The sequence below is a fragment of the Bubalus kerabau genome, chromosome 11 (assembly GCF_029407905.1).
Source record: "Bubalus kerabau isolate K-KA32 ecotype Philippines breed swamp buffalo chromosome 11, PCC_UOA_SB_1v2, whole genome shotgun sequence".
NCBI classification, from domain to species: domain Eukaryota; kingdom Metazoa; phylum Chordata; class Mammalia; order Artiodactyla; family Bovidae; genus Bubalus; species Bubalus kerabau.
The window spans coordinates 77,878,154-77,905,465 of NC_073634.1; the positions used below are offsets into that span (position 1 = coordinate 77,878,154).

At 48.6% G+C, this 27,312-nt stretch overlaps 2 protein-coding genes across 3 annotated transcripts in view; one reads left to right on the forward strand and one right to left on the reverse strand.

Moving 5' to 3' along the window:
• Positions 1 to 9,334, forward strand: part of WDCP (WD repeat and coiled coil containing) — a 14,914-nt gene extending 5,580 nt beyond the window's left edge. For both annotated transcript variants that reach the window (XM_055540800.1, XM_055540799.1), the window contains exons 2-4: positions 614 to 2,417; positions 4,944 to 5,061; positions 7,550 to 9,334. In XM_055540800.1, the coding sequence (XP_055396775.1) occupies positions 633 to 2,417; positions 4,944 to 5,061; positions 7,550 to 7,677 (2,031 nt within the window). In that variant the 5' untranslated portion in view covers positions 614 to 632 and the 3' untranslated portion in view covers positions 7,678 to 9,334. The remainder of the gene's footprint in view (positions 1 to 613; positions 2,418 to 4,943; positions 5,062 to 7,549) is intronic.
• A 3,236-nt stretch (positions 9,335 to 12,570) lies between these two features.
• On the reverse strand, positions 12,571 to 26,523 carry MFSD2B (MFSD2 lysolipid transporter B, sphingolipid). The gene is made up of 14 exons (XM_055540822.1): positions 26,307 to 26,523; positions 22,877 to 23,002; positions 21,463 to 21,587; positions 20,608 to 20,731; positions 20,224 to 20,302; positions 20,002 to 20,132; positions 17,530 to 17,620; positions 17,296 to 17,417; positions 16,781 to 16,864; positions 16,196 to 16,276; positions 15,892 to 16,001; positions 15,102 to 15,245; positions 14,543 to 14,713; positions 12,571 to 13,425 (listed from the first exon to the last, which is right to left on the reverse strand). Exons 1-14 carry the CDS (start codon positions 26,391 to 26,393, stop codon positions 13,401 to 13,403), a joined length of 1,500 nt encoding a protein of 499 aa, XP_055396797.1. The 5' UTR covers positions 26,394 to 26,523; the 3' UTR covers positions 12,571 to 13,400.
• Between the last annotated feature and the right edge of the window lie 789 nt (positions 26,524 to 27,312).

Here is a 27,312-nt window from a genome sequence, read left to right on the forward strand (position 1 = left end):
CTTTTAAACTGTGGTGTTGGAGAAGACTCTTGAGAGTCCCTTGGACTGCAAGGAGATCCAACCAGTCCATTCTAAAGGAGATCAGTCCTGGGTGTTCATTGGAAGGGCTGATGCTAAAGCTGAAACTCCAGTACTTTGGCCACCTCATGCGAAGAGTTGACTCATTGGAAAAGACTGATGCTGGGAGGGATTGGGGGCAGGAGGAGAAGGGGACGACAGAGAATGAGATGGCTGGATGACATCACCGACTTGATAGACATGAGTTTGAGTGAACTCCTGGAGTTGGTGATGGACAGGGAGGCCTGGTGTGCTGCGATTCATGGGGTCGCAGAGTTGGACACGACTGAGCGATGGAACTGAATTGAACTAGCACCACATATGGCACATTCTGGATATGTTTATTCTCTTCCTTTCCTTCTAATTTGGCCAGCAAATTCCTATAGTAGCTGGGTATGTTTATAGGATATTGTCTTTTTGCATATTCGATAAGAGTCGAGTCATCCTGATTTCCTCTGGTTTGCCGTGTCTCACATTTCACAGAAAGGCTAAACCAGTTGTCTGGATTTGTCTGGTTATATTTTCATGGTGTAACTTTCCTTCTTGATTATTTCAGAGAACCTTTATCAGAAAGGATGGAGTTGGGACAAGGAAAACTTCTCAGGACTGGACTGAATGCATTATATCAAGCAATACACCCAATTCACGGCCTTGCTTGGACTGATGGGACTCGGGTAGTTCTGACCAATTTACAGCTTCACAGTGGAGAGGCCAAATTTGGGGACTCAACGGTCCTTGGACAATTTGAACACGTGTATGGGGTGTCCTGGGCCCCGCCTGGTGCAGCTGACACACCCACTCTGCTCGCTGTCCAGCACAAGAAGTGTGTCATCGTGTGGCAGCTGTGTCCTAGCCCTGCAGAGACAAGCAAGTGGCTGATGTCTCAGCCCTGTGAGATCAGACAGTCATGCCCTGTCCTTCCCCAGGGCTGTGTGTGGCACCCCGAAAGTGCCATCCTGACTGTGTTGACTGCTTGGGATGTCTCCGTGTTCTACAACATCCACTGTGACAGTTCCCAAGTCAAAGTGGACATCAGCACCGAAGGCCTCATTCATTGTGCATGTTGGACCCAGGATGGCCAGAGGCTGGTGGTGGCAGCAGGCAGCAGCCTGCATTCTTACATTTGGGACAGTGCTCAGAAGACTCTTCACAGGTGCTCCCTCTGTCCCATCTTTGATGTGGACAGCTACGTGCGTTCAATCAGAGCCACTGTGGACTCACAGATTGCTATAGCCACTGAGCTTCCGCTGGATAAGATTTGTGGGTTAAATGCTTCTGGAACTTTTGACATTCCTCCTAGTGGTGAAGACACTTGTCTGCATGCTTTACCAGTTACTGATCCAGTTTCCTCTGAAACAAATTCTGAAATACCAGTGTCGTCATCCTTTTCTGAGCCTCTGGATCTAACTCATATCCACTTCAACAGATTTAAATCTGAAGGTAGTTCTCTTACTTGTCTAAGAAAAAAAGACTACTTGACAGGAACTGGCCTGGATTCTTCACATTTGGTCCTCTTGACCTTTGAGAAGGAGGTTACCTGCAACAGAAAAGTCATCATTCCAGGCATTCTGGTTCCTGATCTAATAGCATTTAATCTTAAAGCACAAGCAGTCGCAGTGGCTTCCAATACATCTAATGTAATTTTGATCTATTCTGTCATTCCGTTATTAATGCCAAACATCCAGCAGATTCAGTTAGAGAGTAATGAAAGACCAAAAGGCATATGTTTCTTGACAGATAAATTACTATTAATTTTGGTGGGAAGACAAAAGTCCACGGACTCGGCATTTCTTCCTTCTTCAAAATCTGACCAGTATATGATTCATTTGATTGTTAGAGAGGTAATGCTGAAAGAAGACTCTCCAGTGACACTGAGTGAAAACCAGAGTGGTAACTCTGCTTTCAGTACTCTGATAAATAAAACAAATATAAAAAAGCTAATTGAAGATCTTTCGCCAGATTTTTGTCACCAAAGCACAGGGCTCTTGTTCACAGCTAATAGCAGCAGTCAAAGTGGACAGCCTGGAAGAACCCTTATTAAAGAAATAGAAAGTCCGGCATCCAGCATCTGTGATGGCTCCACGTTCCTAGAAACTCTAGGTGCCAGGCCTGTTAACTGGTCAGTAACACTGCCCAGACCCAGCGGCACACCAGCCCACACCAGTACCGCAGAACCTCCTAACTTAGAACGGGAAAAGGAAACGTACCAGCTGTCTAAGGAGCTGGGAGTTGTATCTAGGAACTTGAGTGAAGTGCAGCGACATCTTTCTGAACTCAGTGACTTTCTGCACAATGGGAGGAAATCCTCTCCAGTGTACCCGCTCTCTCAGGATCTGCCTTATGTTCACATCACTTGCCAGGTAACTTCTCTGGCTCCTGTAGCCAGTATGTGCTGCAAGAGAAATTTATTGTTGAGGCAGTAGGGTTCTAACTGAACTTCACTGAGCTGGGCATGTTATGTTCAGGCAAGTTGTTAAACCTTTTCAGGTTGGTTGGATAGGCTCACATAGCAATATACACCATGACTTTATCATGCGCATGGTATGAAAACATGAATTCTTGCACTCGTTCTGGCAATCTATGTTTAGAAAACAAATTCTTAAATCATGCTGTTTCATTGAGAAGACCTTTTCTTATATGCAGTTGCAAGCTCTCTTCCATTTATAAGAAAGGTTATAGTCATTATAATTTTTTAATGTATCTATGTATGCCTGTGTATGCAAACATAAAATATTATTTAAGTGGGCTCATATAATATCTGTTTTATCATGAATACTTTCCCATTGAACTTGGCCCTGCTTCTCCTTCCTGTAATCCACTTTTAGCTAGCAGCTTAATGTGGATCCTTGCATATTTTTTCTTTGTACTCATATAATCTTACACAGATCTTTGCCTAATGCATAGGTATATAGGTGTTGGGGTGGTGATTTTCTCATTGTTTTACAAACATGGGGTCATATGGTGTATTCTTTACTTCATGCTGAAAGTATTCTGTTTATTCAGTTCTTCCCTTGTTGATGGACACTCACTTGGTTTTCAGTTCTTAGCCTCTCCAAATAGTGCTGTAATAGTATTCTCGTATGTACCTATTTATATTCATACTTTTATTTCTATTGGCTTGGTTCCCAGAAGTGGAAGTGCAGATTTGAAGAGTGTGTGTGTGTTTGTGTGTGTGTGTGTGTATATATATATATATGTATATGTGTATATATATATATAAAATACGTATATGCTTCTACTTTTAATAGAGTTGCCAGATTGCCTTTCAAAGACTTTTTACTAAACAATGAATCATCACATGCCCATCAGCAATACATGGGACTATCCTTTTCCTTACATCCTCACCAATCTGATGAATGTGAAGTAGTATTTCACTTTTATTTATTGTTTTTCCCTTTTATTTATTGTTTTTCCCTTACTATTGGCTATGATGAATGCTTAATCGTGGATGACTCTTTGTGACCCCCATGGACTGTAGCCCGCCAGGCTCCTCTGTCCATGGGATTCCGCAGGTGAGAATACTGGAGTGGGTTGCCATTTCCTACTCTAGAGGATCTTCCCAACCCAGGGATCATACCCTGTCTCTTGTGTCCCCTGCATCGACAGGCAGGTTCTTTACCACTGCGCCACCTGGGAAGCCGCTGGTAATTCACTACTGTTAATGAATTTGAGTATATCCTCCTGTTTTTTGGTCAGTTGAGTGTGAATTGCCTTTTGCTCATTTTTCGCTATTGAGTTACCAGTTTACAAGAGGTTTTTCTACAGAAATTGATAGATGTGTAGTAATCTAAGTTTCCTTATATTATTTTTTAGTTTTTACATTTATGTTTTTAATCATTGATTAAAATTTTCTGAAAGATAAGTAGTTGCGCTACCAACATTATTAAAAATCCATCTTTATCCCACTGAACTTGATCTACCAAATTTCTCATATATAAACTTACATATCCTGAGATCTAATTCTGGTTACTTCTTACTGCAGCTACTGTAATACTGGTCTTTGTCTAAAACTTTAACAATACCACACTGATTTGATTACTGTGGAGTTATATATCTTTGTTTAAAGATATATAGATATATCTGTTGTCAGTTGATAGCATTTTTTAAGCAATAAAGCATTTTAAAATTAAGGTATGTACATTATTAGACATATGCAGTTGCATACTTAACTACAGAATATGCACTGTGTGTCCTCCATGGCTAGGTTATGTGTGACTCTTTGTGACTCCATGGACTGGAGCACCCCAGGCTCCCCTGTCCATGGGATTCTCCGGGCAAGAATACTGGAGTGGGTTGCCATTTCCTTCTCCAATGCATGAAAATGAAAAGTGAAAGTGAAGTCGCTCAGTCATATCCGACTCTTAGCGACCCCATGGACTGCAGCCTACCAGGCTCCTCCATCCATGGGATTTTCCAGGCAAGAGTACTGGAGTGGGGTGCCATTGCACTAGGAAACCAAAAAACTTCATGTGGCTCACTTTATTGTGACACTCATTTTATTTCAGTGGCCTGGAACCAAAACCTGCAATATCTCTGAGGTATGCCTGTTTCTAAAACAGCTGAGCGGTTTTTCCTTACCATCTGATTGTATCTTTCTCAGGCTGCCATCCGTCATCCTATAATGCTATTAGTCTCATCCTAGAAAAACCAATTCCTAAAGATAAAGACATAACCTTGGGGAGGAACAGAGCAAAAGGAAATTTGGGGTTGAGTGTTGTCTGATTCTTTAGTTGTGCAAAATAATGCAGCAAAAAGCTCCTTATTTAACACTGAAGTTGAGAGTGGTAATAGATAAGAATTTTTTAAACTGTACATTCTATTCTTAGGAAATGTTAACCCCATTGCTTCTGCAATCAGTTTAACAATTTTTATCTGTATTTTTGAAGAAATCTCATTTTGTACATCCTGTTGTTGAAAAAAGAATGATGCTTCTCTGCAATGGCAAGCTAAGACTCAGCACAGTCCAACAGACTTTCGGCCTCTCTCTTGTTGAAATGCTGCACGGTAGGTAAAATTCAGAAGGCGACTCCACCCGACATCCCCTCCCTCAATTTTGTGACTGTCACTGGTGATGAAATGAAGTGTACCAACCATTCAGTGATTCAGTAGACAGTTAAAAAGTATTATTAATAGTTATTGTATATCTAGGCCTGTTATAGGTGCCAAAACACACGGAAAATATGGGTTCTGCCCTTAAGGAACTTACAACCTAGTTGAAAAACCTGAGTGCACACATGAAAAAACTAAATAGAGTTACAAAGCAATATGTAACAACTGCAGGAAATGACAGAAGACCTCATATATACCAGTTGCATTAAAACGTAAAAAGCATGGCAAAATATTTCTTTCGTGTTGAGGGGGATGCTCTGTGCACACACAAACATTCTTTCATTTGTTTATTTATTTATTTATTTTAATTTGAATTTATTTGTTTTAATTGGAGGCTAATTACTTTACAATATTGTGTTGGTTTTATTAATTTTGGGGCCACACCACATGCCGTATGAGATCTGAGATCTTAGTTCCCCAGCTAGGGATTGAACCCTTGTCTGCTGCAGTAGAAGTCTTTGCCACTGGATGGCTAGGGAAGTTCCTACATTCTTTTTTTCAAAATATTCTTTCCCATTGTGGTTTATCACAGAACACTGAATATAGTTCTCTGTGCTATACAGTAGAACCTTATTGTTTTCTTTCTTTTTTTTGGGCCGTGCCTTGAAGCTTGTGGGGTTTCAGTTCCCCAACCAGGGATTGAACCCAGGCCACAGCAGCGATAGCCTGGAATCCTAACCACTGGGCCACCAGGAAATTCCCATAGAATATTTCTTAAAGGCATTGTCATTTTTTTTTTTTTTTTTTTGAAGGATAATTGCTTTACAGAACTTTGTTGTTTTCTGTCAAACCTCAACATGAATCAGCCATAGGTATACATATGTCCCCTCCCTTGTGAACCTTCCCCCCATCTCCCTCCCCATCCCACCCCTCTGAATTGATACAGAGCCCCCATTTGAGGTTCCTGAGCCATACAGCAAATTCCCGTTGGCTATCTATTTTACATATGGTAATGTAAGTTTCCATGTTACTCTTTCCATGCATCTCACCCTCTCCTCCCCTCTCCCCATGTCATATGTAAGTTTCCATGTTACTCTTTCCATGCATCTCACCCTCTCCTCCCCTCTCCCCATGTCATAGGTAAGTTTCCATGTTACTCTTTCCATGCATCTCACCCTCTCCTCCCCTCTCCCCATGTCTGTAAGTCTCTTCTCTATGTCTGTTTAGGAGCTGTCATTTTAATATGCAGCAAACATGCGCACATGAAGGACGCTCCTAGATGGCTTAGGACTGACTCATGCCTGTGTTCCATCCTATGGGGAACATGGTGGTTTTCTTATGCCTCAGTCTTCAGGACAGCCACACACTAAACATAAATTTTTTTTTTTTCATGTCTTTTTTTTTTTTCCCACTAAACATTGTAGCATCAGCATTTTTCTATTTTGATACATGCATTTATGATACAACTTGATAATTGTAATTTTTTACTGGGTTAATATTCTATCTTGGATGTACCATATTTTTTTTCCTTCCAGTTTTATTGAGATACAGTTGACATACAGCACTATAAAGTGTACAACATAACAGTTTGACTTAAATACATCATGTAAGTTAGTGAACAGCCATCATCTCATATAGATAGAAAAAATTTTTCCTTGTGATGAGCAGTATTTACTCTCTTAATACCATATTTCAGTTTGCCTTGTTTTCTTTGACATTTAAGTGGTTTCCAATTTTTCATTATCATCAATAACACTAATAAAAACCTTTCTGTATTTTATACATTTTTGGAAAGTGTAGATTTTCAGAAGTGAAATTACAGGATCACAGTAGACTCAAAAGAACCAGAGAAAGTCCAGGTATGTGTTACACCAGTGGTCCTAGGTTACCGCAGAACAAACTATTTAGGATTATCTGGGCACTTCTAGCCTGGCACTAGTCAGCTCAACCTCCTTGGGTGTCTAGAGGCTGGTATGGATCTCAAAAATATAGAGGTTTCCTCCATAGAGTTGCTGTTGCCAGCTGCGCATACTTTCTGGAGAAACTATTAGATGGCATTAGAAAAGGCAGGGACGCCATACACAACCCCTAACACCAGCATGCACACATGCACACACAAGCTCAAATACATGGCACTGACCCTTTAGTGCCTAGCCCGGGCGTTAATACATGTCCCTTAGCTCTACCTGTCACCTGTCGTCAATACCCCACTCCTGCCATGGAACCTGACCCTAAGTTTCACCCGGCCCCTCCATCTCTGTAAAGTCTTGCGATGGTCAGGTTCAGGATTATCAACTACTACATTCTTTCTCTCAAAAAAGTTGTATTTGTGATATTTTTCTTTATTGAGTAAGACAGGATATCCTGAATTGCCTGTGTGTTTATTTTAGAATTGCCTGTGTGTTTATTTTAGAATTGCCTGTGTGTTTATTTTACTTTGCAGACTCCCACTGGATCCTTCTCTGTGCGGACAGTGAAGGCTTCGTCCCCTTAACTTTCACAGCCACACAGGAAATAATCATAAGAGATGGCAGGTCAGATGACTTCCGAAACTCTGCCTCAGAGCCTTGATAGCAGTCCTTCTCTTGGAGTCTTCAGTGATGGATTCCCCAAAGCGGAGATACTACCGGCTCTTCTGACCATTCTGGCAGTGTAGTCTGATACTTGTCAACAGAGTGTGTGCTGCACAGCCTCGCAGACGAGGCCATTACTAACAAGAGCTGTTTTCCAAGGTGGACGCTCCCCAGCTGGGGTCTGCAGTGCCGCTGGGAGGTGAAGCACTTGCCATGGCTGGCTCCACCACTCTTCCCCCCAGGCTGCTGTTCCCTGCTCTGCAGCAGAGCCCAGTCTTTGTTAGATGGCTCAGAAAGCAGTTATTTATGTATTCATGACTGTGTGGTTTTGTCTAAGGGCAGAATTCCCGGCACAGAACAATATTATGGTGCCATATGGATTGTGTTTTATGGTTTCTCTGAGGCTTTCTGTCCCTTGCCCAAAATGGCATTAAAGCTTTTAGAAGCACTTAAAAGGTACCTCAAGATTGTAATAGATCTTCTTCTTGGCTTCAAGTTGAGTGTGAGGAGTGCTGGAGAACATCTGCTCCAGCGTCTCTTTTTACCCTAAACGAGTAGGAATGCACAGAGCTCAAAGGAAAACAAAAAATCGATTCATTTCTGCTCCCAGGACTACCTCGAACAGGAAGCAGTTCTGATGTTGGATTTAAACCTAACCCTCTCACTTCCCTAGAAAATTCTGGCTGACAAAAGTCCAGGAGCTCCTGAAATCTGGCCCTGGGCAAATTTCAAATGATATTTAAAGTGCTTTGACTCCCCCTGGGCCCTACTGAAGCAGGTCCTGATGTTACTAGCACAGTGCCAAGCACAGGTGAGGCTGGGGGCAGGATTCTGTGCTGTTGCCACTCAGGATTTTCTCCCTGAGAGGTTACTCATCTCCTATTTTGGGGATCATAAAAATGCCTTATTTTTCTCCCTGTAATTAACTCCCTTAGTTTAAATTGCCACCTTAATTTGTCTATTTTTATGTTCTCCCTGTTCAAGTCTTACAGGCCAGCATAGAATCTGTGAGAGAAAGTATTTCAGAAAGTTGAAGGTTACACTGAATCTGAGATAGTTTCTTATAATTATGGGCTAAAGCACCAGTTTAGCCTAGTGGAAAGAGCCCTGATCCCAGCTTCAGATAGACTCACCACTTTTCACAGAGTCATGAACTTCTGGCACTGCAGCGTAACAAATGGATTGATGTGTGACTAGTCAGAACACATCTGCAGGTACATTGTTGCAGCCATAGGAGCTCAGATGCATAGGAGCACAAATGCCTCTTCTCTTTTCTTTTAAAGTCATCTGGAAAGATCTTGTACCCTTGAGGACTCCTGTCTGCTAGTTTATGAAGATGGAGCAGGGATAGGGAAGAGGCGAGAGCCACTTTGTGGTTGAAATGCATTAGAGGAGCTGCTGGGGTAATGGGAATGGAGGCCACTTGTCTGGAATCACTTGCTGGAGAGCAGTGGCTGAGGACAGCCTGAGGCCTGGCTCCATTTTCAAAGGAAGTGTCTGGTGGGGTGAAACCACACAGCTGTGAAGCCTCGAGACGGGGTCTGGGGGACCTGATGGCAAAATCTGTGTAGGTGCCCCAGAGTCTATGTTACAATCGTTTCGCTGGTCAGAATCCTGTGAATGAGTCTTCAATAAAATCACTAATGGTTGTTGCAGCTGTTGTGAATGTTTTTGTTTTTTAAGTTTATTTATTTTTGTGTGCATTGGGTGGCATGCAGAATTTCCCAGACCAAGGATTGGACTTAGGCCCTCTGCATTGGAAGCGAAGAGTGCCAACCACTGGACCACCAGGAGAATCCTGTTGTGAATGGTTTTTTTGTGTGGGTGTGTGTGTGTGACTGTTTTAATATTTACTTTGTGATTGTTTCTGGTATAGAGGAATGTTCTTGATTTTTACATATGTTGTCTTCGTATTTCTTCTGGTGGACAGTCCAGGATATAAATTATTTCTTTCCAACAAATCTGATCCCATGACAGCTCTCATACAAAATATGTTTCCCTAGTCTCTACTGTATATAATCATTGAAATAAATAAAAGATAATCCAGTATTTGTTGGTTTGGGGAGAGAATGAAACAGGGAGAGAAAAGCTAAATACTTTAAATTATTGTTTAATGTTATATTGAGAATATTTTACATAGAAACATTACTTACAAATCTCATTTTGTGCCCAAATCTTAAAACTTTTTGTATGGTATTATTTAATAAGTGCAGTAGATGTAAAGTATAGGAAGGCATGATAATAAAGTGAATCACCTATCCCTAATTTAAGAACCAGAACATACTAGGAACCATTCAAGCTCCCTATGTATCCCTCCTGGACCCTTCTCCATAGAAGTAACTCCACCCCAGGTCCTTATCTCTTGATTATTGTAAATTATCATTTCTTCTTTTCTATTTGTTATTTTATGTTTTTAGCTGCACCATGGGACTTGGGGGATCTTAATTCCCAGACCAGGGATTGAACCCAGGCCACTGTAATGAAAGCACCAAGTCCTAAGCACTGGACCACCAGGAACCTCCCTCTTTTTATTTGTTTATTTTTGGTTGTACTGGGTCTTCACTGCTACGTGCAGGGTTTTTCTATGTGTGCTGAGCAGGGCTACGCTCTAGTTGTGGGGTGAAAGCTTCTCATTGCGGTGGCTTCTCGTTGCGGGGCAGAAGTTCTAGGGCTTCTCATTGTGGTGGCTTCTCGTTGCGGGGCAGAAGTTCTATGGGGTGAAAGCTTCTCATTGCGGTGGCTTCTCGTTGCGGGGCAGAAGTTCCAGGCACACAGGCTCGGTAATTGCAGGGCACAGACTTAATTGCCTCAGGGCATGTGGGATCCTCCTGGATCAGGGATCAAACCCATGTCCCTGCATTGGCAGGCAGACTCCCAACCACTGGACAACCAAGGAAGTCCCAACTTCTACCATTTGATAATGGTAGAACCCACACGTTGCAACACTTTTCTCTCAATACATACTTGGTATATATGGGGAATGGGTTGGTGGAGTAAATGGGAGAGAAAAGAGACTAAAGAGAGACCAAGTTAGGGGTTTTGGTGACTGGATAGATGCTGACATAGATTTACCTAAAATGCAGGAGGCAGAACAAGTGTGGGGAGAAGGACGTGTGATGTTTTAACTGCCTGGAGGACACTGAGGTGGGCATCTGATCTCCAATTCTGGGCACAAAACCATTTCTTCCATTTCTAACTGCTCTTAGGCAAGTTGCTTAATTCACTAGTCTATTTTCTCACCTGAAAATGAGATAATACCTGCTTCATAGGGCTGTCATGAGAAAGAAATGGAATTATACCCTTTGGTCAGCCCATGATCGCCTCCCATCTCCAAGATCCAATACTTGACCCCCAGGGGTGGCCCCAACTGCGGTTCTTGTACAGTGCAGCTCTCCTCGGTTTCCTAGGAGACCGCACTCCTGGGAAATAGAGGTAACATCAAAAGTAGCACAAGCTTCTGATCCCACCTGCTTTGCCCAGGTTTCCAAAGCACCGCATAACCACCTGGTAGAAACTGCCTTACTTGTACCTGGTACTGTCTCCATACAGCCAGTGATTGTCCAGTGTTAAGAAACTGTTCTGGGAACTTTCTTGGTGGCCCAGTGGTTAAGAATCCACCTTTCAATGCAGGGTACTCACGTTTGATCCATGGTCAGAGAACTAAGATCCCAACTCAGAACTTAGTTGCCAAGGGGTAACTAAGCCTGCCAACCCAACAAAGACAGTGCAGCCAAAACAAAAACAAACAAGTTCTGTAGGTGTGTGTGAGTGTGCAATGTGTGACGTATGTGTGTGCTGTATCATATCAGCCCCTTCCTGAATCAGGAAGAGAGGCTGAGCCCAGCTCTTTCTCTGGGGCCCTGTGACCTCAAGGATCAGATGCCCTTGTCAGTGTTACGGGCCCAGAAAGCTCAGGCATCAGACAGACCGGGTCACACTCTGCACTCTCTTTGGGGTCAGGTTCCTTCTTGTGCTACATATTTGTTGTTGTTTGGTCCCCGCGGACTGTAGCATGCCAGGCTCCTCTGTCCTCCACTGTCTCCTGGCGTTGGCTCAAATTCATGTCCATTGAGTCAGTGAAGAACTCCACTCCAGTATTCTTTCCTGGAGAATCCCATGGACAGTATGAAAAGACAGCATTTGTAGAGGAAGCCAAATGCTTTAAGCTCTGAGGAGCACTATCTGAGTGTGTCTGAGCTCTGACTGTCTTAGACCTTCAATCTCACCTCACACTTATGAGGCAGCCAGAGGGCTAAAGAGGAAGTGGAAGGGGGCCTAGCCCTGCAGTGGGCTTAGGAAGGGTAGAACTGGGGGTGAGGGAGGAATGTGGGGGGCAGATCTCACCTTCTGGTCCCCCTGTGGATACCCAGGCTTCTCTAGGAACACTTGCTGGGGCATCAGGGCCCCATGGGTTCCCCAGCTCCTCCCCAGGCCCCAAACCCACACAAGCTACTATGGTCCACTGCCCTGGCTGATGTCCTCAACTTCTTGTCTCCTCCCACAGGGAACCTGTGGTCTGAGGAACTGCAGATATTCTGGGACACATGGCTGAGGAGACATGGCCAATTTAAGCGACATCAGGCATCCTCCCCTTCCCTCCTTGAGACAGATTTCCCAGGAGGTGGGATGAGAAGGCTGGCCACAGTCACATTTTACAGACTCAAACAGAGCTTCCCAGGTGGCTCAGCAGTAAAGAATCTGCCTGCCAATGCAGCAGATGTCAGAGACATGGGTTCAGTCCCTGGGTTGGGAAGATCCCCCGGTGTAGGAAATGTCAACCCACTCTACTCTAATTGCCTGGGAAATCCCATTGACAGAGGAGACTGGCATGCTGCAGTCTGTGGGGTTGCAAAGAGTCGGACACGACCAAGCACACACGCAAGCAAGCAAGTAGAAGATAAACCCTTTAATTTGTTTCTGAAAAAAATAAACCTCAGTAGATCTTTCTTCCCCCAAAGACATGGTGGCCTTTAGAAAATAGTGGTTCCTATCATTTTATAAGATGAACTTTCAGAAAAGTATTCCCACAAAAATAACTTTTGTTCATAAACATGATTGATCCTTGGTGGCTCAGTATCAGTCTGTGACCACGTCTAGAAACAGTGTCATCAGCTGAGCTGTACAAGGGGAAAGGTCTTGAGAAACACCTCGCGCCCTGTTCAGCCTGTCCCCACTGCTGGCCCCATCCGCTCCATCTGGGGTCTGCTGACCTCTCTGCCTACATCTTTGAACCTCTCCACCTGGATATCGCAGCATGTCCATCTGTCCCCACTCTGCCCATTCACATGCTGTCTGTCAGCCTCTCCATTAGATGATCACTGCACCATCAGGAGAAACAAGAATTCTGTGTGTCTGTGGTAGCAAAGCTACCATCCAAGCAGGTTGGTGGGCCTGGTGCTCCTACAGAAGTCTGCAGACCAGGCTGACAGGGGTCTCCTTTTCCAGGAATAGTTGCTACAGGAATGCTTTCCAGGTCACAGGTTGCCCAGAGCTGGGTAGTCAGCTGCACAGGCCTCTCTGAGATGTCCTGAGGTCAACAAGTAAGACATGAAAGGTGGAGCCCAGGCCACTCCCTTCAGGAGAGTCACTGAAGACTCCACATCCCTGGGGAAAAGACAGGTTGTGTGTAAACGGTGAGGCGGGGGTGCCAAAGGGCTGAAAGGGGGTGCCTGGAGCCCAGAAGATGCTGCTCCTGACGTGCCGGCTCACAGGGTCTCAAATTCAAGCCAGAGTGTAGCTGGTCCTCCTGCGGGAAAGAGAAGAAAAGTCAGAGAGGAGGATAAGGGTGGGTGGGGGTCGGGGAAGTGTCAGTGGCTGCTCCTTGTCTCCTGAGCAACTCCTCCCCCACTCAACCCTGAGAACGAAGCTACAGTCCTGTTCCTCCAGGTCCCACCCACGTGTCATTCCCCAAACACAGCGCATGATCTCAGTATGAGGGGCTGGAGTCCCAGGCTGTCCCCACTGAGCACTGAGGGATCCATGATGGAGCCACTTCCTGGCCTATCCTGTGTGGGCCTCTACCTGTACACGGGCTCTTGTTTGTAAGTTTTTGAGCGTGTGCAAAAACGTGGACACAGTGTGACTATCTGCTTGACCAGAAGTGTTGACACTGCAATGCCTGCTTGGACTTTGGCTCTGGGCTGAGCTCATGGGACACAAAAATGAAAACAGCCCCCTCAGCCGTCAAGGTCCCCACAGTCTACTGTGAAAGCCAGGCAGTGAGCAGATCATCCCCAGGGCAGAGGGGTCTGTGCTTCCAAGTGGGAAGAACAAGGTGAGAGAGTGGCTCAGGGCAGCTGGTGCGGGGAGGAGTGGAAGATGACCCCGGGGTTTCAGCCCCCAGGCTGGAAATCGGTGCCGTTCATTGTGATGCAGCAAGAGCCAAGATTGGAGAACAAAGATGAATTCAGTTTGGGGCCCATTAAGATGGACTGACTGCACTTTCCCAGTGGTACAGTGGATAAGAATCTGCCTACCGATACAGGGGACATGGCTTCGAGCCATGGTCCGGGAAGATTCCACATGTCACAGAGCAACTAAGCCCGTGGACCACAGCTAATGAACCTGGGCTCTAGATCCCGGGAGCCACAACTGCTGAAGCCCTCGCACCCTAGAGCCCGTGCTCTGCAACAAGAGAAGCCACCACAATGAGAAACCCAAGCACCTCAACTAGAGAGCAGCCCCTGCTCACCGCAACTAGAAAAAGCCCATGTGACAAAGAAGACCCAGTGCAGCCAAAAATAAACAAGTTAAAAAAAAAGACTGCCATGCTTGTGGAACATCAGGTCCACATGAGAACTGTGCACATCTGCATGTCTCCCTAGGTGCCCTGCGGTGTGTACCCATGAGTGTGAGGTGCCTACCTCCCCAGGGAGCGGGAGTTGGCCCGACTTGGCACCTTGGGAGTGGGGCCGACCATGAGGATGCACAGACCAATGAGGATCATGCTGGTGGGCACAGCACCGATGAGGACCTTGAGGGTCACCACCACCTGCTCCGACTGCCTGCAGGCTCCTGACTCGTACCCTGCGAAGCTGGAGGAGCCCCCACCCTGAGCATCCAGCTCAGAGCCTCCTGATGGAAGGGGCCCAGGGGCCCAACCCCCACCCTATCCCGAAACTTGGATTTGTTTTCTGGCCAAATCAGTCTAACTAGGGAGGAAGGGAGTGTGAGGGAACAGGCAGACCGGGGAGGAGTTCAGAGAGAGCTGTGAATGCGGGGAGTAGAGGTTTCAGAAGGGGTATAGCTGCTGAGACCTGCACCCCTTCCAGTCATGTGCACAGAGAAAGCTGGGGTGGGGGTTCCCACACACTCCCCAGACTCATGGGTGGCCCCTGGCTGGCTCGGGTGGGGAACTTTGCCTTTTGCTTCGCACACCACTTGTCTTTTGTGCCTCTGGGACAGCCCGACTCTGGGACTCACTCCAGGCTGAGAGTGGAGATGCCCAGGGCGCCTGCTCCCGAAAGCTTGGTGAAGAAGACGTAGGATGAGTAGAAGATGGTCTCCAGGCCTGGGCCATGCCGGTGCTGCAGCTGGAAGTCATCGACCACGTCTGGAAGCATGGACCTGGGGGCAGGGGCTGCAGAATTATGTCTTTTATCTCTTTGGGAGCTGCCAAACTGAGGGCTCTTGGGGACAAGGACTGAGTCAGATTCACCCCTGGGTCCCCATTGCCCAGCACCAGGACTGGTCCAAAGAGAGTCAGGCAGTAAAAGTGCTTGTACTTCCCTGGTGACTCAGACAGTGAAAAATCTGCCTGCAGTGTGGGAGACCTGGGTTTAATCCCTGGGTGGGAAGATCCTCTGGAGAAGGGATAGGCTACCCACTCTAGTATTCTTGGGCTTCCCTGGTGGCTCAGATGGTAAAGAATCCATCTGCAACGCGGGAGACCTGGGTTCAACCCCTGGGTTGGAAGATCCCTGGAGTGGGGCATGGCAACCCACTCCAGTATTCTTGCCTGGAGATTTCCATGGACAGAGGAGCCTGGCAGGCTACAGTCCATGGGGTCGCATAAGAGGCAGACACACTGAGTGACTAACATTTTCACTTTCTTTTCACTTTTTCCCCAACACACTTTGGCAGCCTCCACCCCCAAAAGGGGGAGAGCCTGTCCCCAGGGGGAGGGGCCTGGGACTGCAGGTTGAGATGAAGGGGGGACACCCACTGGGAAGGACGGGAGGCCCCTACTCCTCATGCCCCTCACCCGGCCTACCAGGGTAGCAGCAAGGACACAGCGATGCTCAGGCCAGACACAAAGGCCACGACATATGCCACGGGCACCATGGGCACAGCAGCCAGCAGGATTGCAAAGGGCACCATCACCTAGGGAGACAGACAAGCTGGCGCCTCCTCTGCTTGTACCCCTGCCCCGCACACACTCATAGCTGCTCTCAGATTCACGCACTCACCAGTCCTTACTGATGCCCTCTGAGCCTGGCACCGTGCTAGACACGGAGGACGCGAGAACACACCGCCCCCTCAACACCACCCCAGGCCTGGCTTCCTGCCTCACTCACACAGATCCCGAGGGCCGACATCCTCTTCCCAAATCGCTGCAGAACCCACTCCCACATCGGGGTGCTCAGCACTGCAGAGACCTGTGAACCGACAGAATTGTCATAGCCCAGGACACCCTGCCAGGGCCTCTGCCAGATTCTCAAATGTTCAGCTTTTAGGTGAGACACCTGACGTTGACCTTGTCCTTGGTTAGAACCAGTGGCTGAACTTTACAAACTTTATGACCCTGACCCCAGTTCCACCCTCTGCTGAAATGGTGGTACTAGTGGTAAAGAACCCGCCTGCCAATGCAGGAGACATAAGAAATGTGGGTTCGATCCCTGGGTCGGGAAGATCCCCTGGAGAAGGGCACGGCAACCCACTCCAGTATTCTTGCCTGGAGAATCCCATGGTCAGAGGAGCCTGGTGGGCTACAGTCCATAGGGTTGCAAAGAATTGGACCCGATTGAATCATCTTAGCAAAAAGCCCAAGCAGACTCCAAAATACTGACCACCAGAACTCCATCACACAGGTCATGTCAAGGACCACACAGCCCTGACTCAGGCCTCTCGCCTCCACCACCCCATGTCCCCTCACCCCTCACCAGGATGGTCAGCACCATGCCCTGGACGTGGTCTTGAAGCTGGGAGGCGTGTGTACAGAACAGGACCAGGTAGCTCTGCTCCACCTGAGAAGTCGACAGGAAGTAGGCGTGTACAGGAAATGGCAGAAACGTGGAAATCAAGGGCAAGTCTGAGGTCTCAAGTCGGGCCTTCCCTTTGGGCCTCCAAGTTCTGGTTTCTGCCACCATCATGCAATCCTTTCCCCAACAATGGAGTTTTATCCTGACACAGGTTTAAACCCCAATCCTAGTCTCCCCCTGGCACAGCTGAGATGGATGGACTTTACCATTCCAGACACTTCCTGGTGTCTGGGCCCTGACCCTCCCCAGTCCCACTAGATCTAGGTGGGTTTCTCTTCTCCCAGCATCAGCCTTGCCAAGCCCTTGCCAGCCACTGGTTTCCCTGTGGTATGGTGGAGATGAGAGACTAACCTGAACCTATGCAAGCTCAGTATGGCCAGAGCCCAGCCAGTGGGGATCAGCCTGGCCAGACATACCTGAACAGCTGCTGAGATGAAGAGGAAGGAGATGACCAGCTTCAGATAGGGCCGATGCCGGACCGTGAGACCCAGCCCAGCCAGGAAGCCCAGGCCCTGGCCGGATGCTGGGGTGGAGGGGTCTGTAACATTGGAAAGGGACATCTTGGATTGGTGGAGTTCAAAATCAAAACTCATGCCCGAGAGGAGCGACCAGCTTCCGCTTCCACACTCTGTCTGCAGCCCTGTACCTACCTGATCGCTCCTTCACCCCCAGGTAGAGCAAAGTACTACACACTGGGTAAGTCAAAGCAACCACGGCGGCTGCAATGAAGTAGAGACGAGTCTGTGGACAGGACAGAACTTCAGTGGGGGTGATGTCTCCAACCCGTGGAGGTGGGGATACCCAGGGGCCTGGCAGGAGTGCCTCCCAGTGGGAGCAGAGGGACCCTCAGTCCAAGTCCAAGGATGCTGGGTGCTCTTCCTCTCCATCAGCCCACAGGAGGGGTAGATCTAAGGGCCCAGAATGGTCCTTCCGCTGACCCTGTGCCTCCTGTGGGCATTCATGTAACCACGAGTCAAATCTCTCCTTCCCTCTCTGTCATTTTTTTTTTAAGCAAACATTCATTGCTTCTGTCTTCGGTGTGCTAGACCCTGAGGTTACAGTGATGAATAAATGACCCTGTGCATCCACAGTAAGGGGCTTGGGGTGAGGGGGAGACAGATCCATGAACAGACAGTTACAGTGTGATGTACGATGACACAGAAAATGTCGAAAATAGAAACGGTGCCACCGAGCATTCAGAGGAAGACACATATGGAATAAAGTACATATAAAGCCTGCATGGGAGTAACAGTCACCAGTTCAGTATAGGGGTTGCCTTTGGTGGGGGAGGAAGGAGGGAGATGCAGAGCTTCACCCGTGTGAGGGGGTCCCACTTTCAGAAAGCTCTGCACTTGGGAGTTAATGCTCTGCTCTCTTGAAATTCGGGATAGTTTTATCTATGAATTTGTGTTTGGTAAGTGCAGTCTATGGGACAGCAGAGCTGAAACTAACAAGAGGCCCCTGGACGCTTCTCACCATGGCTCACAGCCTCATGTGAGCCATGAGGACATGAGGGAGGGCAGGTTCTCAGCTTCCTACTCCCTACTTCTTGCCATCCTATGCCCCACCTGGCCTCATGCTTTCCCACCCAAGGGGAGCTCCTCAACCCTGCTCCCCACTTCTACCCTCTGTTCCACTATCCTCACCTAGACAGTGACCGAGAAGCTTTGGGGAGGGGCCTTGTAGAGGCTTCCCTGGTGGCTCAGATAATGAAGAATCTGCCTACAATGCAGGAGACTTGAGTTTGAGCCCTGCATCAGGAAGATCCCCTGGAGAAGGGAATACCAATCCACTCCAGTATTCTTGCCTGGAGAATCCCAGGGACAGAGGAGCCTGGTGGGCTACAGTCTATGGGGTAGCAAAGAGTTGGACATGATGAGCAACTTTGACTCTCATTTTTTTTTGTGGCGGGGGCGCCCTGGGCTTGGAAGCAGGGAAGGTAAATCTGCAGGCCACAACCCCTCTGATCCTGGGCTCATAGCACCATGATGGGCTTTGAGGACAATGGGGCATAGCCTCTCACCGACCCAGATCCAGGCAATCTCTTGACTGGGGAAGTGGGCCATGGGAAGGGGAGATTGACTCCCTGCTGTCTCTGGGGCCCTACAGCTTCATTCCACACTGTACAGAGGCACATTCTGTAGCTGGGCTGCAGGCGTCCTGGGGATCTCTACACAGGACTTCATTGTAATGTTTTCTTACAGACAGTGAACCACGGGTGCGTGAGGCTGGCACTATTCTCATAACATTATTCTCAAATGTTGGTGAAGGTCAGTGATGTCATCTGCTTAAGAAGAGGGGGAGTAGAAGATGCACTTGACAGATAAATAGATGCTGCTGCTGCTGCTGCTAAGTCGCTTCAGTCGTGTCCAACTCTGTGCGACCCCATAGACGGCAGCCCACCAGGCTCCGCCGTCCTTGGGATTCTCCAGGCAAGAACACTGGAGTGGGTTGCCATTTCCTTCTCCAATGCATTAAAGTGAAAAGTGAAAGTGAAGTCGCTCAGTTGTGTCCGACTCCTAGCGACCCCATGGACTGCAGCCTACCAGGCTCCTCTGTCCGTGGATTTTCCAGGCAAGAGTACTGGAGTGGGGTGCCATTGCCTTCTCGGATAAATAGATGAATGAACATCTCCTAATTGCTGAAAAGGGAACGGCTTTGAGGGGAGAGGAAGGGGTACCGCTCCCAGGTTTCCCCTCTCCTTTCACACTGTGGGTGGGGTTGGGGGGACACCTGTTCAGGGCTGGGTGGCACTGCTCATAGGATGGGTTTTGCCCAGAGCTCTGCCAGGACACTAAACCCTTCTGCTGTCTCTCTCCTGCCCCTGCCGGCGGCCCCTCCCCACCCTGCCCCTTCTCTGGGGTCACCTCCTCCCCTCCAGATGGCCTGCTGGCCTGTTGTTTGGCTCCACGTTTAGAAGGCGCCCAGCAGGAGAAGCAGATTTAGCGGGAGGATGGGGGACATGGGCTCAGCACAAGGATCAGGGAAGGAATGAAAAAGCCTGCTGGGCAGGGCTGAGCCCCCAAACAACCATGAAGAGACCTGGTGGAGAAACATTCCTCAAAGAAAGAGGTGGCCTGGAAGCGGGGGCTCCAGGGGCTCTGGGCAGCCTGGACACTCACCGCGTTGGGGGAAACAGCCCCTTCCCCTGGGAGCATGTCCTCCTTGCACCTGTGGGACCCGTGGGCACCAGACACAATGAGTCCGTGGACGGTGGCTCCCATCAGCGTCCCCGCCATCTCCAAGGTCATCCCTGGGACACAGCATGCAGCAAGGTGACTGAGCTCGTGGGGCTGGGCCAGAGCTACCCCCTCCCACCCAACCGCACGCCCGTCTGCACTCACGGTACGCGGTGGCTGAGTCCCGCTCCTTGGGGTTGGGGGTCAGGAGCATGGTCAGCGCCGTGTAGGGCACCTGGAAGAACTGCAGGACCAGGCAGAGCTTAGGACGGTGCCCACTGCCAGGCGGCCAACCCAGGTCATCAGCTTCCCCAGGCCAGGCCCGTGCCAGGCTGGCATGTTCCCACAGATCCCCTCAACCTGGAGTTAGGGGCTAAGGAGCAGGAGGGGCATCTGGCCTAGAGCACACAAGAAAAGCTAATGGCCAGTTACCACCTGGTGAGCAGGTGGGCAGCGGGTACCCCCCAGCACACACACACACTTCAGGCAGGCCTCCTGCCAGCATGAGGTTCCAGGAATCCAGACCCAGGAGGGGGCCCACATGCTTACCGTGGCCAGGGCCTGGAACAGGCAGTAGAGGGTCGTGTACCAGAGGCCTCGCAAGGTGGTGAAGGGGGGCAAGAACCACAGGAAGAAGTAGGCCAGGGCAATGAAGGGTGTGCAGCCCAGCACCCTGTGGAAGCACAGCCTGGTGGGGCGCCCTGCAGCACCAGGACAGGGGGTCCCAGGGGCCGGGAGCAACCCCGCCTGGCCCTCGGCCCTGAGGAGCCCTGGTCTGGGGCTCAGGGTGGGAGCCACGGAGGGGGAGAGGCGGCTGAGGGGATGAGGAGGTCCCTGGGAGCGGGGGCTAGGGCCCTTAGGGGCTGCATGCGTGCGTGCTAAGTCACTTCAGTTGTGTCCAACTCTTTGCCACCCTATGGACTGTAGCCCGTCAGGCTCCTCTGTCCATGGGATTCTCCAGGCAAGAATACTGGAGTGGGTTTCCATGCCATCCTCCAGGGGATCTTCCCAACCCAGGGACTGAACCCCTATCTCTTACATCTCCTGCATTGGCAGGCAAGTTCTTTACCATTAGGGTCACCTGGGCTGGGTGGTGCCATTCCCTGTACCCAGGAAAGTCGTATCTCCTCTGTGAGAACTTCCAAGCCATCCAGCCTCTCCTGCCCGCACTCCGAGCCCCCTGGGGCCAGGCCTGCGACTCTTGTCCAGCTCTGTGCCACCCGGTGAAGGAGAGGTCCCTGAGCACCTGCATGACTCACTCAGACCCATTCCATTCCCGTTACCCACTGTCCAGACCTGACCTCTAACCACCCATAGGATTCTCTACTAGCAGCAGCTGTGACAAATGCAGAGATCTCAAACCAGGGGTGGGTGCCAGGATCCTAAGGACCGTGGGGTGCTCACCAGGGCATGAGTCGTCCAGACCCTGTCCTCCTGCTTCTGTTGATGAGAAACCCAGCCAAAGGGTCTGCAGCTGCCCCAGACACCTTCCCTCCAAACAGGACCAGTGACACCTGGGCAGCAGGGATCTGAAAGGGACAGAGGAGGGGACAGCCAAGGCCCTGCACAGTCAGCAAGAGTGTCTGGACCTGCCCGCCAATCAGGAGAAAGACCCTGGAAATTGGCTGGGGCCATAGCCACGCTGTAAAGGTCTATTCAGTCCCTCCCCCAGGACAGGAATCCAGACGGCTCTGAGGACATCTATGTATCAGTGGAGAAGGGATGGGGGACAAGGAGAGGGGAACAGGTGCACACTAGCACATTCCTGTTACATTTATACCCAGTCACTTTAGGAGAAGACTTGAGAGACCCTCCCTTGAGGTGGCTCAGTGCGAGAAGGGTGCACTGAAGCTGACAGTCAGAGGCAGAGCTTGTGTTTTACAATGAAAATGGTTTATTGATTTTTCTGATTACATAAAGTGATAACACTCATTACACACACATTCAAACAGTTCAGGAAAATATCACGCAAAGCTCATCTGAAATTCCACCATCCTGAGACAACTGCCAGGAGCATTTTGATCGTTCTTTCTTTCATTTCCTTATGTGCATTTGTGATTTATAATTTTATATAAATGGGATATCGGTGTCATTTAAAAAATCATGGAAAATAAGTAAATAATAGATACTGTATTAAAAATTTTTGTTTATCCTCCACCAGTCCCTCCTATCGCCAACATTAACATACTTCTGGATGGATGTCCTTCTGGAATATACTTTATCCATGCTCATCCTTTAATCATGTTGTTGTCCAGTTGCTAACTGGTGTCTGACTCTGCGGCCCCATGGACTGCAGCAGGCCAGGCTTCCCTGTCCTTCACTATCTCCTAGAATTTGCTCAAACTCGTGTCCATTGAGTCAGTGATGCTATTCAACCATCTCCTTATACCCGTGTACTCATATATATAGGGCATGTTTCTGTTTTGTTCAAATGGGATCTTTTTATACATATACCCTTCTCTAAAACGAATTTTTCTCACTTGGCAGTGCATCATGGAAATTCTTGGGCATCGACTGGTATAGATCTAACTCATTCTTTGAGTGACTACACACTACTCCATTATGTGGACACAGTCCAACTTACTGTTGAACTACTTCTATATTTGGGGGCATTCGTGTTGTTTCCCATTCTTCTACTACAAGCAACCTGCAAATAAACATCTTTCAGGAGGTTGCCCTCAACAGCATTTGGTTTTTCTCAGCCTTGGGTCAGAAGTGCCATTTACCAAGGATCGTGGTGGTGGAAGTAAAGGCAGGTTGAAAGGACCAGACACCAGACATGGGAGTAGGGGACCCCAAGGCTGCTGCCCACACTCACCTGTGCCACATCCAGCAGGAAAAGTTGCAGGTAAAAGGCTATGGCGCTGGAGGCCACCTGGTTGGGAACCCCTCCAATGCCATAGCACAACTTCCTATAGAATGAGAGGTGACCAGCTCTGCTGTCCTGGGGGAGACACAGAAGCTCAGCCCTCACAGGTACCAACCACTCCCTCCAGCCCCCTGACTTCCAAAAGTATCCTGCAGCCCTGTCTTGAGGGCTGTTCCAGCAACCTCTCAGTCCTAATTGCTCTCAGATTATCTTAAAAGAAGTGAGACGGGACTTCTCTGGCAGTCCAGTGGTTGAGAATCTGCCTAACCAACGCAGGGAAATGGGGTTTGATCTCTGGTCCAGGAAGATTCCACCTGCCTTAGGGCAATTAAGCCTGTGAGTCACAACCACTGAGCCTGCACTCTAGAGCTTGTGCTTTTCAACAGGAGAAGCCCCTGCAGTGAGAAGCCCATGCACAGCAACCAAGAGGAGCCCCGCTCGCTGCAACCGGAGAAAGCCCGAGCACAGCAACGAAGACCCAGTGCAGTCAACAACAAACACACAAAAAAGAAATGCGGCAAAAAGGGGAGAAAAAAGAAAAAAAAAAACCCTAAACCGTGACTTCTAAGCATTTCCAGGGGGAAGTTTTTCCTTATATTCCCCCCTCCCCCAGTGCTTTCTGCTGCAGTCTGTTTTATTAGTCAGCAAACTAGAGTGAACTGGGAGGGTCAGGAGGCCCCTAACTTTGCCACGAACTTCCTGTGTGTGCCTTTGAATAAATCACGTTATCTCTCTAAGCCTCATCTGTCAATTGGAATATTCCTGCCAACTTCGAGGGATGTTTTGATGAGCAAATGAGGCCATGGCTCTGGGAGCTGATTGTTAAATGTTCAGGACTTTTGCAAGCCAGTTGTTGAACCACTGGCAGCCTGATATCAGCCATGGGGAGAGTATTTACACCACAGAAATCAGTAAACAACAAACATCAGAGCAAAAATGAAGTAAAGGTTACATGTATACCCACACACATATATTTGGGGTATATATATATATATATATATATATCCCTAAGCATTCAGGGAACTCCAAACTCATAATTAGACTGTCTACTCACAGCCCCATATAATGGCCAAACAGGCATTCCTGCTTAGCATGGTCAAAACACAGCTCCTGATTTCCATCCCATTGTTTTAATCTAACTCTACTGTCCTCATTGCAACAAAAGGCCCCAATGTTCACTCAGCAGCTCAGGCCACAAACCTAGGTGCCATCCTTGATTCTTCCTTCCCAGTTTCCCTGTCTAATCTATTAGTGAGAGTCTAAGTGGCTTCTCAACTTCTACTCTCATTCCCTACTATCCACTTTCTGTCCAGTAGTCGAAGTGATCTTTTCATAACATAAATCAGATTGTGTCTCTTCTCTGGTGAAAACCCCCCAACAACTTGCCATTACAGTTTGAATAAAACTCCAAGTCCTTCCCATACAGGAGCCCACACAATCAGCTGTCACTCCTTTTCCCATCTTACTTCAGATAGCTCTCCTCAACCATGGTAGCCTCCATCCTGTTGCTCAAAATGACCTTGTCTGTTATGGCCTCAGGGCCTTTGCACTTCCTGTCCCCCAGCTATTCCTCCAGGTCTTTGCAAGAGCTGACTTCTTGCCATTCAGGCTGAAGCCTAAATGTCATCTCTTTAGAGGGGTCTTCACTGACCACCCAAATTTCTCTCAATTGTACTTACTACAGGATATATTCATATTTATTTCCTGCCTCTCTCCACCAGCACATAAACTCTCTGAAAGCATGAACTACATAACTTTTATTCACCACCATGTCCCCAGTACCTAGAAAAATGCTGGGTGTGTAGATGCTCAATATATATTTGTTGAAATAATAAGTGACATGAAGATGCTGTGTAAAGTGCTATTTCTCCCAAAGGTGCTGGGAATCATTCTTTTTCATCTTTTGCCTGGGGATGGGAGGGGAGTGGAGAGATCTATGGCTTCACCCAGTTAGGTATCTAGCCAGACACCCCAAAAGGACTCTTTTGAAAGGAAGGTCTTTCCAGATAAGGGTTTATCAAATCCTCTGCACTCTTCCTACCCACACACGAAGCAGGATGTGGTCTCTTCTGACATTTTTGTGAACAATATTTCAACTTTCAGAAAATTTAACACCAGGCAGAATCCAACATGTTAGCCCCGCCTCCCCATTCCCCAACCCCTCTCCATAAACAGATTCTGGTTTCCTCCTAAAGGTACCTATCAAGTTCTGGTACATAGTAGGCACATGAAAATTTTAAAAAATCTAGGTATATGATTCAGTCTTGGAATCTTGAGGAATACCACTTTACCTACTCAAATCATAAGCCCTTCACAGTCAACTGAGGACGTCTTCAGTTAGGCAAACTTGACAAATTTGAATGCAAATTCTCCGTCTGCCATTTCTAGCTGTGTAACCCAGGACAAGGTACTTAGTATGGCTAAACTTCATCAAGTGTACAATGGGGGTAATACACCTCCCAGAGTTGTTATGAAAATTAAATGCTAGCGTTTCATGGCTAATGTTTTCTCCCTAACAATTCATGTCATCCTGAGTTTTTAAAGTTCCCTGGGAACTGAGAGTCCCCAGAGGGCCTCTTGATCTTGCTTTCTGTCTTGGAGCCCACTACCTTTTGCTCGGAGGGGCTCTCGGAGGGATAGCGCGGAGACAGCATAGGGAACTGAGGCGGCGAAGCCAAGCCAGGGACAGAATGAAGGCGCAGCACATAGTGAGCAGTGGATTCTGCATCTAGCAGCGAGCTCGTAAGTCCTAACTCCTCTCCAACTCAGCCACCCTGAATGACACATGCCCTGGCCCTATCCAGGGGGTGGGGGAGAGGGGAGGTAGAGGGGCTGAGGCGACCCCTGGATTCCCACCTGCCCTCCACCCTCACTTCGGAGCCTGGTTACCAGGAAGGGCTCTGGGTGCGGTCTCCGCTAGGAGAGTCTGGTGCCTGGAAGGAGCCAGGTTTGAGAGGGCGGCCAAGCCCATAGCTCCTACCTGGAGATTGGGGAAGGCGGGCCCAATTAGAAGTTCCAAGTGCCCGGGGTTCCAGAGACTTCGGGAAGACCTGGCGGGTGGTGGACAAGAGCCCTAGACTGGCCCTGATTGACTAGTTGAAGGAATCAGCGGCCTTCTGCACTTGTCTAGGACTCAGTTTCCCATCTCTTTGGGGCTCCAGAATACCCTCAGCCTCCCCGCTGTCAACTGTCAAACCCCAGCCAGGGCAGTTGAACAACCTGGAGGCTCGGGCGGGGACCGTGCGGGGCTGCCGCTGACTGGCTGGCTGCTCCCAGATGCCCTGGGATGGGGGGGGGGGGTCGGTCCCCGGAGCCCCCGGCCGGGCCCCGCGCTGAAGCCCAGCGCCCACTCCCCGCGTGCCCCTCGCTGTGCGCTCACCGAACCCTGAGCTGAGGTGTGTGCTTCCAGCGAGGTCGACGGCGTCTCCAGAGCAGGGCCCGGGATCGCTTCGCGGTACACTGCCATCACGCACGGCCGCCAGCGCACCAAGGCCCTCGGCGTTATCGCCAGCCCGGGCCCGCGGGGAGGGCGGCTCCCCGGCTGAGCGGGCGCGGCGCGAAGAGGGGCGGGCCGGCCGACGCGCCCCGGGCGGGGGCAGCGCGCGGGAAAATGGGAAGCCGCGAAGTGCCGCGGGGTGGATTACCCAAAGTGAAAAACTCCAGAGCCCACATTTGCTGCGGGGAAAGGCTGGCAAGTGACTCGGGACCGTTTTCCTTGGGATCGGTCTCCAAGGGAGTGAGAGCAGCAGTTCTCACTAAACGCTCCTGCTAAATCCTTGTTAAAATCGGTCAAGTCTTAGAAACACGAAGCAATAGAATTGCTGACTATAAGGCTGAGTAGGCTTACAAACCGCTTAAAAAAAACTGCTATCGGATGGCCGAAATATACATTCTCCAACCTCTTAGAGATGACTGGTACAGCCAGGTAACTAAGTTCTAGACAGAGAATAAAAAACTGGTGTATGCAAATTTCCCAGACTGGTACTTAAAAGGGAAGGGCTTACAACACATAAAAGATTAACTGAAAACCCATCACAGACCTATACAGGCTGAGACATAAAACTCTTCGATCTTGGCTTAGACATGTATTTCTTAGGACACCACAAGCCTAAGATGGGCTATAGCTAAATGAAAAACTTCTGTGTTGCAAGCCAAGCAATCAGTGAAAAGACAACCCACAGAATGGGAGGAATGTTTGCAAACCGTTGTGTTGGAATATATAAAGAACTCCTTAAACAGTAGAGAGAGAGTACAGTTAAAAACTGGGTGAAGGATTTGAACAGATATTTCTCCAAGTCTACAAATGGGCAATAAGCACACGAAAAGACATTCATGGCATCAGGGAAATGCAAAGCTACAAGAACCCACTCCATTAGAAAGGCTGT

Bases quoted from the DNA above. Each gene is read 5' to 3' on its own strand.
- MFSD2B (XM_055540822.1), bottom strand. From the start codon at position 26,393: ATGGCAGTGTACCGCGAAGCGATCCCGGGCCCTGCTCTGGAGACGCCG. The intron at 20,303-20,607 runs GTAAGCATGTGG...CTGGTCCTGCAG, and splicing joins TGTTCCAGGCCCTGGCCACG to TTCTTCCAGGTGCCCTACAC. The intron at 20,133-20,223 runs GTGAGTGCAGAC...GCTGTGTCCCAG, and splicing joins GGACTCAGCCACCGCGTACC to GGATGACCTTGGAGATGGCG.